The sequence below is a fragment of the Chlorocebus sabaeus genome, unplaced genomic scaffold (genome assembly GCF_047675955.1).
Source record: "Chlorocebus sabaeus isolate Y175 unplaced genomic scaffold, mChlSab1.0.hap1 unalloc_scaffold_285, whole genome shotgun sequence".
NCBI lineage: Eukaryota > Metazoa > Chordata > Mammalia > Primates > Cercopithecidae > Chlorocebus > Chlorocebus sabaeus.
The window spans coordinates 233957-249371 of record NW_027327576.1 but is presented as its reverse complement, the minus strand read 5'-3'; the positions used below and the strand labels follow the sequence as shown (position 1 = coordinate 249371).

Genomic DNA, 15415 nt, shown 5'->3' with positions numbered 1-15415 from the left:
TAGAGTCTCGCTCAGTCACCCAGGCTGGAGGGCAGTGGTGTGATCTCAGCTCAATGCAATGGCTTGCGCCATTGCACTCCAGCTCAGGCGACAGTTTGAGACTCTGTCTCACAACAACAACAACAAAAAAACAGAAAGTGAGATCCTATGATATCCCAGTACCACCAAAACAACTTTAGTTCCTATGGTTTTAGCCATTGTTCGTTAGTTCATCTAGTATTTATAGCCAGAAAAACTGTGAGAATTTTTCCAGGGCCTACAGAATAAGAGCTACTTAATTCCTCTACTATTAAAAAGTGTAGCCTAAGCTTGCCTTATTTAGATATTCAAGTCATGGGCATATACCCAGTAATGGGATGGCTGGGTCATATGGTACTTCTAGTTCTAGATCCTTGAGGAATCACCATACTGTTTTCCATAATAGTTGAACTAGTTTACAATCCCACCAACAGTGTAAAAGTATTCCTATTTCTCCACATCCTCTCCAGCATCTGTTGTTTCCTGACTTTTTAATGACTGCCATTCTAACTGGTGTGAGATGGTATCTCATTGTGGTTTTGATTTGCATTTCTCTGATAGCCAGTGATGACGAGCATTCACCCAAAGGATTATAAATCATGCTGCTATAAAGACACATGCACACGTATGTTCATTGCGGCACTATTCACAATTGCAAAGACTTGGAATCAACCCAAATGTCCATTAGTGACAGACTGGATTAAGAAAATGTGGCACATATACACCATGGAATACTATGCAGCCATAAAAAAGAATGAGTTTGTGTCCTTTGTAGGGACATGGGTGCAGCTGGAAATCATCATTCTCAGCAAACTATCGCAAGAACAGAAAACCAAACACCTCAGGTTCTCACTCATAGGTGGGAACTGAACAATGAGATCACTTGGACTCAGGAAGGGGAACATCACACACGGGCATATTATGGGGAGGGGGGGAGGGATTGCATTGGGAGTTATACCTGATGTAAATGACGGGTTGATGGGTGCTGACGAGTTGATGGGTGCAGCACACCAACATGGCACAAGTATACATATGTAACAAACCTGCACGTTATGCACATGTACCCTAGAACTTAAAGTATAATAATAATAATAAAAAAGATATTCAAGTCATTCCCAACTACTCCCACATCACACTTTTTTCATTAGGGAACCCGAAGTGCCAATAAACCTTACAAAGTTCGCTCAAGCATCTTACCATTGGTACTTGCTTTTGTAGATGTTTCTTTTGTAGGACATGCAATCATCTTAGATGTTCCTTTTTCCAAAACTTTAGTTTTATTAGATGTTACTACTGCCACGCGTTCAGTCTTTACAGGTCTTGGTTTTTTCTCCCATGCCATCTTCCTAAGTCTTCCTGTTACTGGACATATAAATTGCCCATATGTTTCTTTTGCAGGCCTCGTAATTTTTCTAGGTGTTTCTTCTGCTAACTGTTCCAACTTTCCAGATGTCGCTTTCCCCAAACATTGAATTTTGTCAGGTGTTCCCTCCACCAAGGGTGCAGCCTCATCAGGTGCAGACTCATCAGGTGTTTTTTCCACCAAGCTTTCAGCTGTGTCAGGTGTTCCCTCCACCAAGGGTGCGGCCTCGTCAGGTGTTTTTTCCACCAAGTTTTCAGCTGTGTCAGGTGTTCCCTCCACCAAGGGTGCGGCCTCGTCAGGTGTTTTTTCCACCAAGCTTTCAGCTGTGTCAGGTGTTCCCTCCACCAAGGGTGCGGCCTCGTCAGGTGTTTTTTCCACCAAGTTTTCAGCTGTGTCAGGTGTTCTTTCTGCCAAAGGTGCACCTTCTTCAGGTGTTCCTGCAGATGTTCCTGCTGCCAAACACACAATCTGGTTATACTAGATTCTTCTACTAAATATCATCCTCCTGACTCTTCACCTGGCAAACTTCTACCCCTTCTGTATGCTTTCCTGAAATATTACCAAACTTTTCTTTTTTTTTTTTTTTTTTGAGATAGAGTCTCGCTCAGTCACCCAGGCTGGAGGGCAGTGGTGTGATCTCAGCTCAATGCAATGGCTTGCGCCATTGCACTCCAGCTCAGGCGACAGTTTGAGACTCTGTCTCACAACAACAACAACAAAAAAACAGAAAGTGAGATCCTATGATATCCCAGTACCACCAAAACAACTTTAGTTCCTATGGTTTTAGCCATTGTTCGTTAGTTCATCTAGTATTTATAGCCAGAAAAACTGTGAGAATTTTTCCAGGGCCTACAGAATAAGAGCTACTTAATTCCTCTACTATTAAAAAGTGTAGCCTAAGCTTGCCTTATTTAGATATTCAAGTCATGGGCATATACCCAGTAATGGGATGGCTGGGTCATATGGTACTTCTAGTTCTAGATCCTTGAGGAATCACCATACTGTTTTCCATAATAGTTGAACTAGTTTACAATCCCACCAACAGTGTAAAAGTGTTCCTATTTCTCCACATCCTCTCCAGCATCTGTTGTTTCCTGACTTTTTAATGACTGCCATTCTAACTGGTGTGAGATGGTATCTCATTGTGGTTTTGATTTGCATTTCTCTGATAGCCAGTGATGACGAGCATTCACCCAAAGGATTATAAATCATGCTGCTATAAAGACACATGCACACGTATGTTCATTGCGGCACTATTCACAATTGCAAAGACTTGGAATCAACCCAAATGTCCATTAGTGACAGACTGGATTAAGAAAATGTGGCACATATACACCATGGAATACTATGCAGCCATAAAAAAGAATGAGTTTGTGTCCTTTGTAGGGACATGGGTGCAGCTGGAAATCATCATTCTCAGCAAACTATCGCAAGAACAGAAAACCAAACACCTCAGGTTCTCACTCATAGGTGGGAACTGAACAATGAGATCACTTGGACTCAGGAAGGGGAACATCACACACGGGCATATTATGGGGAGGGGGGGAGGGATTGCATTGGGAGTTATACCTGATGTAAATGACGGGTTGATGGGTGCTGACGAGTTGATGGGTGCAGCACACCAACATGGCACAAGTATACATATGTAACAAACCTGCACGTTATGCACATGTACCCTAGAACTTAAAGTATAATAATAATAATAAAAAAGATATTCAAGTCATTCCCAACTACTCCCACATCACACTTTTTTCATTAGGGAACCCGAAGTGCCAATAAACCTTACAAAGTTCGCTCAAGCATCTTACCATTGGTACTTGCTTTTGTAGATGTTTCTTTTGTAGGACATGCAATCATCTTAGATGTTCCTTTTTCCAAAACTTTAGTTTTATTAGATGTTACTACTGCCACGCGTTCAGTCTTTACAGGTCTTGGTTTTTTCTCCCATGCCATCTTCCTAAGTCTTCCTGCTACTTGACATATAAATTGCCCATATGTTTCTTTTGCAGGCCTCGTAATTTTTCTAGGTGTTTCTTCTGCTAACTGTTCCAACTTTCCAGATGTCGCTTTCCCCAAACATTGAATTTTGTCAGGTGTTCCCTCCACCAAGGGTGCAGCCTCATCAGCTGCAGCCTCATCAGGTGTTTTTTCCACCAAGCTTTCAGCTGTGTCAGGCGTTCCCTCCACCAAGGGTGTGGCCTCGTCAGGTGATTTTTCCACCAAGCTTTCAGCTGTGTCAGGTGTTCCCTCCACCAAGGGTGCGGCCTCGTCAGGTGATTTTTCCACCAAGCTTTCAGCTGTGTCAGGTGTTGCCTCCACCAAGGGTGCGGCCTCGTCAGGTGATTTTTCCACCAAGCTTTCAGCTGTGTCAGGTGTTCTTTCTGCCAAAGGTGCACCCTCTTCAGGTGTTCCTGCAGATGTTCCTGCTGCCAAACACACAATCTGGTTATACTAGATTCCTCTACTAAATATCATCCTCCTGACTCTTCACCTGGCAAACTTCTACCCTTTCTGTATGCTTTCCTGAAATATTACCAAACTTTTCTTTTTTTTTTTTTTTTGAGATAGAGTCTCGCTCAGTCACTCAGGCTGAAGGGCAGTGGTGTCATCTCAGCTCAATGCAATTCAAGCAATTCTCCTACCTCAGCCTCCCAAGTAGCTGGCATTATAGGCGAGGGGCCACATCGCCCCGCTAATTTTTCGTATTTAGTAGAGACAGGTTTCACCATGTTAGTCGGGCTGGTCTCAAACTCCTGAGCTCAAGCCATCCATCCACCTTGGCTTCCCAAAGTGCTAGGATTACAGGAGTGAGCCACTGCGCCTGGACACTGTCAAACTTTTTAAAGCTTTAATTCTTCACCTTGGATATAAAATGTCTGACACATGCTGAATACAGTAACAACATGACATAATAAGTAATAATTATAAGCTCCCAAAGGGGTTCTGGCACAAAGTAAGCACTAAATAAAGTAATAAATAATAAAAAGATGATAATAACAAGAAAATGCTTAGTACCTTAGTAAAGTAGTAAATAATAAAAAATGACAATGATAATAACAAGGAAGACGCTTAGTGCCATAAAGATACCTGACAGTTTTTTGTTAAGTGGACAAGTGGATAAATGAATAAAAAATATTTTTTAGGAAATTCTGTTGGAAAAATGCAGAAATTCAATAGGGACACCTGTACTGTATTATGAGCACCTCAAAGACCCAAACTATGTGTATTCTATCTTTGTCTCTTGCAACTTACAAAACCTAACTTATAGAAGTCCTTTGATAAATATATAATAAATATGTGCTCATATAGTTCATATTGTACAATGCATTATGTCACATCTAGGTATCACAATAGCATTTTTGTTATTATGAAAAATTTTTGTAACTTTGTTATAATTTGTTGAGCCTAGAGTTAAGCTATTTGAATATTTATAATGATAATATTTTGACTATTAGAAACACAGTATCTTGTTGTAACAAATTACTATTAACACACTAATTATCCAGCATATAGAACAACATATCTTGTTCTAATGAAGTAAATATATCTTATTTGGTTTCAACTTAGGGGGAATGAAGTTGATAATAGTGAGACCTTGTTGGTACAAGACTATGTAACATAACCTGCGCTTCTCAACAAAAAATTGCTTTTCTGACTTCTACATTCAGTAAGTATCTTTGAAAAATAATCTCCTATTGGTACTGAGGCACCCTGGCTAAGTTTTGTGATTCTTGTTGGCATTTGTTTATGGTGCCAGAAAAGTATTATTAAATTTCAAGTTCTAAAGATAGTTACTTTTTTAGTGACACAAGTCACTATGTCCCACAGTTGATCCTTGAATGAGGGTTTCACTGTAGGAGCCCACTAATAGACAGATTTTTCTTTTCCGTTGCCACTGCAAGATAGCAAGACAAATCTCTCCTCTGCCTCTTCCTTATCAGACTACTAACATGAAGGCAAATAAGAATGAAGACCTTTATGTATAATAATTCACTTCCACTCAATAGTGAATATATTTTGTCTTTCTTATAAAAGTTTCTTTCTTCCAGCTCACATATAAAATAGAAACTATGAGTTAATTGACTGTTTATGCTTTCAGTAAGGTTCCAGATCAACAGTGGACTACTAGTAAAGTTTTGGAGGAGTCAAAAGAAACAGATTTTCATATGAAGCAGATTTTCAGCTGCATGGGGGATCAGCACCCTAACTCTCATTGCTCAAGACTCAACTGTAATTAATTCTCATTTACTAAATCCAAACTATGTATTGTAAAAATTAAATAGCGCCCAGAAGTTCAATACCAGCCTGGGCAACATAAGGAGATCCTGTCTCTACAATAAATAAATAAATAAATAAATAAATTTTTAAAACCGTGTTTCTTCATCAGTTATTGTGGGAGTTCAGTCAGGCTGGTGAAAAACATTTTAATATGAAGTTATAGGACATAGACACAAATCTTCTTGGAAGGCCAGAGGGTTTTGTAAAAGTCTCAAGATAAGGTTATGGCTGAAAGCAGCCTAATTCTTACCTTGAGTAAATAGCTTAAAGTGAGTACAAAGGAAGGTACAGTAGTTTATCTAAATAGCTTATTTACTTATGTGGTCTTAAGACTAACTTTTGATCACCCATGGGCAGGATGGCTCTCCTGGGGTGGGCGGTGACCAGATTAATTACCCACAGGTGTGTTGACTCAAAGCCTTTGTCATTAAAACTTTGCTAATAAATGCCCACAGGGCCAGCTAGCCAGGACTGTGGCTGCTGACTCTTTACAGCACCTTCCTTGGTGTCTGTAATCAGCTCAGAACCCTTGCTGCTCTTTCACTGAATATGGGTGTCTGGGTATGTGTCTCAATCATCTGTAGGATGGACCCCTGCAGGTTATAATATTCAAATGTTACAGCTTTCTGTTATTAATTCCTACTTTTCATTATTAGACGTTCAATTCTTTGTGGCTTGTAATTCAGGGCATGTAAGCTACTTTATAATTTGTAATAAAATTCATTTATAAATATATTAATTCGTTAATATATGAAGCAGATTTTCAGCTGCTTAAATTAAATTGGCTAACCTAAGCATCCCCTATTACTGAGTTCATCAATCACAACAAGGGTTATACATTTTATACCAAGCCTAAGTTGTTAGGACAATTGAGGAAACATACAATATACAAACTTAAAAGTTGCATTACTTATGTATAGAAAAGTATTATATAGGATTTTAGGGACCATAATTAAACAAATATTTTTTCAGATAATTTTTTTGAGATTATAAACTACCTACAATGAAATTATTAACTAATTCTGAATTATAAACTAAAAATTAAAGCTACATATATATACACACACACACATGTACATATGTAAACACATGCTATTTACACATTGCTTTTTGAATTGCCTTTTTGTGATCAACACTTCCATAATCTTATGGTAGCACCACCAAGAGTAGTTTACTATCAGAAGTCTTACCTGGACCGGCATTTTTAGATAATTTTCGTATATATTCCAAAAGTTGTTGATGAATGCTAGGTATTAAAATGTAATAAATAAAATTACTATTTTAACACTGATATTATAAAAAACATTTACCAAATGTATTAAGTTCTTAGAGTATTTCAGACAATATCAGAGCTAATATCAGAACATTACTTATTCCATAGACTTTAAGTTTGTTAGCTCTATGAACTTACTAAGTTTCTAATTAAAGAAGAATTAAAGTAAGATGAAATAGTCATGAATTGAGGGCAGTATAACTCAGTAAATTAACTACAGTTAGCTTGGCTTAATGGAAAATGTCCCTAACTCAGAAAAAGTCCTAGCATGTTACCAATAGGTACTTTTTGTTGAACAAGCTGCTTCTCTTAGGCTCAATGTCTTCTAAAAATGAGGATTTTAGAGCCTCATTTCGCTAGGTTATTATAAAGATTTAACAAGATAACATTTTTAAAATGCTCAAAGAAATAGTGAAGCAATGAAATAATTTGTTCTTGAACCTTATTGCTGAAACTATTTTAAAATTCCCAATAAAACCCAATGTGTTGGCCCGGTGTAGTATCTCATGCCTGTGATGCAAGCACTTTGGGATACTGAGACAGGAGGATTGCTTGAGCCCAGAAGTTCAAGACCAGCCTGGGCAACAAGGGAAGACCGTGTCTCTACAAAAAATAAATTTAATTTTTTTAAAAAAGTGTTTCTTCATAGGTTATAATGTTCAAATATTGCAGTTTTCTGTTATTAATTCCTACTTTTGGTTATTAGATGTTCTAGTCTCTGTGGCTTGTAATTCAAGGCATCTAAGCTATTTTATAATTTGTAATGAAATGTATTTATAAATATATTAATTCATCAAATTGGATAACCTGATTATCCTCTATTACTGAGCTCATCAGTCACACCAAGGGCAGAAAACTAATAGATGTCAGCATCTGGCTTGGACTACTACTACTCTTTATCTACCTCCTTAAACTTGAACTAACAAATCTTTGTTAAAATGAGGCTTAGTCACTATGTTCATTTCCAGCTGCTGTGGAAGACAAAACCCTACCACTATTTTTTGCAAGTTCCACAAAAAAAATGCAAGTTGTTACTTTCTCATTTCTGAGATACCTACTTACAACATATTTGCACAGAAGATCCTATGTGTTACTCACCACATCTCATTTCATACATCACCTTACATAAATATTTTTTGTATGAAAATCACAACTGCAATACTTGGTGTCACGCATTTTGCTTTGACTCACACCGTTTCCTTGGAGCTAGTTAGAAAGTAGTCAAACGTCCTTTTGGGGACTGCAAGAAATATGCAACACTTCACAGATTTGTGTGCCATCCTTGTGCAGGGACCATGCTGATCTTCTCGACATTGTTTCAATTTTAGTATATGTACCACTGAAGCCAGAACAGATCCCAACTTTTACACATGAAGACTGATCAGTGATGGATGAGGCTTAGCTCTGTTAAATCTAACTAACTTACTTGAGATAGAGTGAAGTCTATTGAATGGCTTCATGGTAATGCAGAATTTGAAAAATATTTTAAAAACTCGAGATAGAGATGCAAGTAGCATGGGAGATTTTTGCTTTTAGGAAAAAAGAATCACTTGAGGGGACAACTACAAGTTGGAACCGACTACAAATTTGGAAAGATGACATAGGATCTTACAGAATAAGATGAGGCCTTCCACTACCTATAAAATGGTGCCTCACAGGATATAAATTGCCAGGGATATAGATCTGGTAACAAAATAAAAATAGATCTCTAATTTATTCCTGTAACATTATTTCAACCTGTCTTACAGTTTTAAACTATCACAATTAATATTTGCTAGAGAAAATAGAAAAAAGTCATTCAAAGGATAACTTACCATGAAGGTCTAGGCCAAGTCCAGGCTAAGATGTGGGTTTCACATCAGGTTTTGAGTGGGAGGAGAAGGGTCAATTTGATCACTATGTGGGTGGCTAAAGTTAAAAGTCCTAGCTGCCAGAGCAGGGTGCTGGTACTTTGGAAATAATGGCTGAGAATATGTATGTGAACTTTAGAAAACTAATGACTTTGAAATCTACATATGGATCACCATAAAGGCTGAGGGATCTATGTCAGTAAGGTCGCAAAAGTCAATCATTACCAGACTGCAGGAGCAGTTTCAATGGCAATGATGCAGCAACAGAATTAATGGAAACAACAAAATTCCTACTTTTATACATGAAGACTGGTCAATGATGGATGAGGCTGAACTCTGTTAAATCTAACCAACTTACTTAGGATATAGCGATTTCCACCTCCAATCCTTTTGACTTACACAAAAAGAATGTCTTCTTTGGACTTAGGGAACCCTTTGGATTTTTTTTTTTTTTAAATTCAAGTATTTAGATATGGAAGACAGCCCCTAGGGGACACTATCAGGTTTTCTGCTAAAGTGGACATTTCAAGACCCAAATAACTAATTAGAAAAATCAACTAGACAACATTAGGGATAAAGTTGTTGAAAGTCCTTAAATAAAGAATCTTGGACACGATACTCCTAACTAGTCTAGCTTTTTGCCTAGTTTCTGGCTGATGAAGTGAACTAACTCACATTCAAAAACTACCTGAAACAAACTATAAAATCTCACCTAGCCTCTAAATGTAAACACTTACTGATCAAATCCACAAGCAATAGCATAACGTACTGCAGTCATTCCACACGTATCTTCAGCAAAGACGTCAACATTTCGCAGAAGCAGCATGCCGACTATCTCTGATGATCCATGACATACAGCGAGCATGAGAGCTGTGCTAAAATAACAAAGAGATAACTTCATTATTATGAGCAGAACCAATTTAATATGTGCCTGTCAATGTAGAATTAACCATTTACATGTACTAACAAACATAAATATCTTGAGTGCTCAAATGTTTATCCTTGTAAATCACCACGAAGGCTGAAAGGAAGGAGCAAAAAGACTCATGTCCCAATGGGATATGGCATACTAGAATTGACTAATATAAAGTCCTTTGAGGGGCAAGAAATTATGCTCTGTTCACTAATCTAACAGAGGCAAAGATTTAAGTGAAGAATTATCTATTCCTTCCTTAGTCTGATGTAATAGTTTATACTTCAAAATCAGCTAGAAGTCAGACCAGTGACAGCAATCTGAAGGCTTAAAATAATATTAGGAATAATGATATTAGTAGTAGTCATGGTAAGTTTAGTTAATGATGCTGATAAGAATGTATGAGACCCTGAATTAAATGCTGTTGATATTCATAATGTTACTTCAATGCAATCATCCTTAAAGGACATATTATTATTCTCTTTTTCATATAGAAAATCATACCTGGTATTAAGTAATGTTTGCAAGGTCACACCTATCAAGTGAGGAAGCTAGAAATTAAACTCAGTCTTGTATGAATCAAAAGCCTCTTTTCTCTTTATTACTCACCTTTGGCTTATCTTAATTAACTAAAATGTTAATCCAATTAAAGATGTATTTCTTCCCTCTACCCATACAAATTAAAAATAAAAATACACTATGAATAAAAAAGGAAAAATAATAATAAATTCACAGTATCTGGTGATAGCAATTAATAGTCACATAGGGATAACCTAAAATTAATATTCTTCAAATGAAACAACTTAAAGCAAACAGTTATCCTAAAGACAAAATGGTTTTAAACTCCTATTTCTATTTAATTTTGCTTTTTTTTCCCTTTGGGACAGAATCTCGCTCTGTTACCCAGGCTGGAGTGTGGTGGCACTATCTCAGCTCATTGCAACTTCTGCCGCCAGGTTCAAGCGATTCTCCTGCCTCAGCCCCCCGAGTAGCTGGGACTACAGGCATGTGCCACCATGCCCAGCTAATTTTTGTATTTTTAGTAGAAACGGGGTTACACCATGTTGGCTAGGCTGGTCTCAAACTCCTGGCCTCAAGTGATCCAACCACCTTGGCCTCTCAAAGTGGTGGGATAACAGGTGACAGTTACCATGCCCAGGAAATACTGCATTTTTTAAAAAGTGTATAAAAAACAGAAGTCAGAAAAATACTATAAAAGTGTTAATCATTCAATATTGAATTATAAAGTAAACTTATTCATACTTCTTAAAACTAATAGAGAACCACTTTAGCTAACAGAAGATAATGCAACCCAAAACATCAGATTACACATAGGAATCAGTCAATATAATAAGAGAAGATAAATCCTACTATATACTGTTCTTTATGTTGACCAGTCAAAATAATTGCTTTTCTTCTGATAATTGGTGTTGATATTTTCACTATAATCTAATAATTTTAAGTAAATGTTATTTAAAATTGTTATTACTCTAGAACAAGTGTTATTACTCTAGAACACTGCACAAGTGTTTTTTAATAAAAAAAGAAATACTATACCATTTAAACCTATTGACTGCATTCGCATTTGCATTTTTTGTCAGTAAAAGTTCCACAATTTGCTCACTTCTTTTCGTTATGGCCAGTAAAAGTGGTGTGAGGCTAGCCTGTAAAATAGCAAAACAATTTAAAATTCAGGAAATTACATATTTCTCAGCTGAACTGAAAACCTTATATAATATCCTATGAACTTAAACACATAAAATAGAAAGTAAGTCAATAGCAGTCCCTTCTTTGTCCCTTTTCTGTGCTTTCCCATGCACTGCACCTTCCCTTGTAAATATTCAGCCTCTGCATCACCATGTTAACTCTGGTTATCTCCAATCATTATATTACAATGATTTTATGGTCTCCCATCTAAACCATGAGCTTCTTGAGGGCAAGGGCTGTATCTTTTATCTCTATATCCTTAAACCCTAAGACATAGTAGTAAATACTTTGTTTTTGACTAAATTAGTAATCTAAATTGTTACCTCTAAAGCAGTGTTTCTTAAACTATATTCCAAAGAATAATTACCTTACCAGAAGCACGATACCTCAACAGATTCTACCATTATCTATTTTCAAGAAATATTATAAAACTGTGAATTAAATGTCCATTATTCAATAAATGACTTGAGCTTTGACTATTCCTTATTTGACAATATATTTCTGTGGCAGACATTAACATTTGAAAAATTATAATTTCAGGGATACAGATCTGAAAGTTTCCCAAGAAAAATGGAGGTTTCCTCTGGGTAGTACAAACTCGCTTGATTCTCTTCTATCAATAATCCCAAGATCCCAGATGCCGATGTCAAGCACACCTGTTCTACATGGGTCACTAAGGAAGTGACTCTAAATTAATAGAGATTGGCTTCAAATGAACTTTGATTGCTTATTATTAAATGGTCCATGGGGTTTCTCCTATTACAAGACAATAGAATTTTATCTCAGCTATTAAAAATTCAGTATGAAAGTTTATTCTCAATTATAATGATAATCCTAAGATTCTAATGCATATCTACTTCTTAAAATGCAACAATCCATTTTTATTCTGGTTTCTATGTAGTTGCTACTTAATTTTTGGCAAAATATCAAAAATATGAATAAAATGACTTGTTAATGAAAGTTCTAACTCATCTATATGGATTAGCATAATAGAAGCCACTAAATCACTTGAATTTTAAGGGACAATTCTGAGGAGAAGGATGTAATATTTTCTGCAATAGGCATAACCTATTCAAATATAACCATGATTAATCTTAAAAAGCTTAAAGGCATTTCAATAGAAGATAATTATTTATGGTTTATATACAGAAAAATCATTGTTTAAAAAGTCTTCTAAATTCTTGAAGTCAACCCCATTAGTAATGAACTAATGTAAAATATAAACTATACAAACTATATATTATAAACACCTATCAACTGTCTTGAATACCTTGAAATCTTTACCAAAATATACTATGAAAGAGGAATTGATAACTGAAATATTTGCAGAGGCAAAAGAGATAAGTCAAGTAAGTGATGTAACTAGGTGGGCACAGAAGCAAACTGGAAACATAGGCTTTATGTAAAGCTAGAACGTCTTCATAGTATACCAAACAGTCATATGGGCTCAAGAGACACCAGATTCAATCCTTTAAGAGGAAACCCAGATTTCTGCATATTTCCTAAATTTTACATGTTGACTCAATTTATGCAGGCAAATTTTGCTTTCCTCTAGTTTTACACTAACTGGAAAGAAAAAAAACACTTGTGTGGGAAAGAATATTTGAAAAACTTTTACCTTTAACAAATTCAAATATTTACCATCAATGCACAGAAAAGCCATACTCTCTAATACTTCTTGTAAAAACATAAATATTTAAAGTAAAATCTTAGACAATTAACTTCTTTCAAGATATTTTCATTCAAGGAATGTTTGAGCTTCCAAATATAAAAAACCGTACACATGTTAATGTTAAAACAAATTGATTTCAAATATTTTGAAAATAACACTGGTTAATGTCTACCTTGTTTTGCGTTTCGACGACTGCACCGTGGGACAGCAGTTTTGCCACCACTGACAAATCCTTATTATAAACAGCATAATGGAGAGCTGTGTTGCCATACACATCTACAATATTTAGATTGGCACCAGAGTCTACCAGAATATTTGCACAATCCTCACTCTGGCATTGTAGAGCCTGTCAGTATTAAAGCAAGAATTATTATAAACTAAATAATTTATAATATAAATTATAAAGAATATAAATTATAAAGTATAGGAAATCAAAATAAATATTCTGCAGGTTTCAAAACTAGTTGTATTTCAATGAGATAAATTCATTTTTATTCTATGTATTTAAACTAAATCTATCTCCTGCTGAAAAAAATTGGCTACTGTTTACCTTCATCAGAGGTGTCCTGTTTTCACCATCAAGGACGTCAAGCTGGCACTTTCTGTCTACCAGAAATGTTACTACTTCCGCATGGCCGTTGACACAGGCCCAGTGTAGAGCAGTCCTATGAGAGTGAGAGGACTTGTTGGCAAAGTTTAGTCCACTGTCTCAAAACATACAATTATTTATGTAATTATAAACATTAAATGCCATGCTCTTTTTCTGCCTTCAAAACAAATATTTAATATTCTCCTGAAGAAAGTACAGCATTCATTTGCTCTCGTTACTCACTACATTAATGAAAGAGTGGCCCATCTGAATAGAAAGAGCTTGGTCTTCGGATTCAGTTCAACTTGGGCTTGAATATTACTTTAAGGTCTTTCACTTTCTAGCTGTCACTTAAACTTTCTGCACCTCAATTTTCTCATCAATGAAATGAAGATGAATACAGCAGTTATCTCACAGGTTATCACTATGATGCCTCAATGAGAATCTATGCAAAGTATTTTGGAGAGTTCCTAGCACATGTAACAGCTCGGTAATTGTTAGATACTATAATTATTACTACTGCTTAACAAAGACAACATTTTAAGTAAAATGGTGCAATTATGCCTACTTTGTGGTGTGTTTTAAAGGTTAGATATAACATTGTGTTTTAATGGTTCTAAGATGCTCAATTTCTCATATTTTAACATTTCTGATTGAAATGCCACTTATAATTCATTATTTATTACCACTATGTTTGGCAGAAATTTAAACAATCTTTTACTGGTGCACAAAATAAGGAGGCATCACACAATTCACAGTGCCTTCCAAGAAGTGGAATATAGTATATACAACAGGACAAGGGCAGTCCTAGTCACAGGATTAACACTGAAAAAAATTTTAGCCTTTTAGAGTACTAAGCAAAAGGAGAGTTGACATAAAAACAACAAATTATTAAAACACAGTACTTCTTTAATATTTTAAAAGCTTCAAGCCAAAGGAAACTTGGGATTCAAATAGATAGGTATGGTTCATCTAATTCTGTATTTACATTTATAGAATGTATGTAAATTCTATTTAGATTTATAGAATACATGTAAATTAGGTATTTCCAATGATTAATATTGCTATTTAAAGCTATTATAAATTTCCAAAATTACTAGTTTCTCACTTCAGAAGTGTTTTTGTTTGAAAGATGAGAGGAAAAGCTTCAATTGAGATTCAATCCTAATACTCCAATTTTAAATCTCTCACTTTGCTCTGGCTGAGCAAGTAAGTGTGAAATTTTTAAGGATGAAAGGGTCTTGAGAGTTAGAATGTATCTTCTACATAATAGGCATTCAGCTTACATGCGATAAATGGATTAAAAGAATGGATCAATACAGTTGGGAAGTTCAGTATCTTAAAAAACTGCTATAAAAAAAGCACTTATATTTGCTCTTTTATTTTTCTAATAACACTACACTAAAGTGATTAATCTATAGTTATTGACATATGTAATAAATCTATATAATAAAAATGTGTCCAATAAAATATGTAAATCAATAAGCACAGATAAAAAGATTATCTTCTGAAGATGCTAAAAGTTCACAGAACATACTAATCCACAAAAAATAAAAATTAAAATATAGAAAGCAAGAAAGTATTTTATCTGTGTAAAATTCATATTGCTGCTCCTCCCAAAAATTATTTTATTAATAATAAACTTTTACTAATAGCATTGTCCATGCTCAATGCAGAAATCAAAGATAATAAAAAGGAAAAACATTTTATATAAAAACAAATGTCCTTAACAAATTTTATATTTTGTACATA

At 35.5% G+C, this 15415-nt stretch overlaps 1 protein-coding gene, 1 long non-coding RNA gene and 1 other non-coding gene across 3 annotated transcripts in view; 1 reads left to right on the top strand and 2 right to left on the bottom strand.

The window, feature by feature from the left end:
• Window positions 1–5703, top strand: part of LOC140711203 (uncharacterized) — a 53771-nt gene extending 48068 nt beyond the window's left edge. Inside the window, exons 2-3 of the long non-coding RNA XR_012092364.1 lie at window positions 4949–5048; window positions 5481–5703. This is a non-coding gene — a long non-coding RNA (uncharacterized lncRNA). The remainder of the gene's footprint in view (window positions 1–4948; window positions 5049–5480) is intronic.
• Window positions 1–15415, bottom strand: part of LOC103215795 (uncharacterized) — a 126496-nt gene that overhangs the window by 108664 nt on the left and 2417 nt on the right. Inside the window, 8 exon segments of the mRNA XM_073014106.1 lie at window positions 1216–1833; window positions 3190–3807; window positions 6850–6905; window positions 9520–9657; window positions 11253–11359; window positions 13247–13420; window positions 13625–13739; window positions 14385–14470. Coding sequence (XP_072870207.1) covers window positions 1216–1833; window positions 3190–3807; window positions 6850–6905; window positions 9520–9657; window positions 11253–11359; window positions 13247–13420; window positions 13625–13739; window positions 14385–14470 — 1912 coding nt within the window.
• LOC119628168 (U6 spliceosomal RNA) lies at window positions 8178–8284 on the bottom strand. The gene has a single exon (XR_005244477.2). It is a non-coding gene; the product is annotated as a U6 spliceosomal RNA (small nuclear RNA).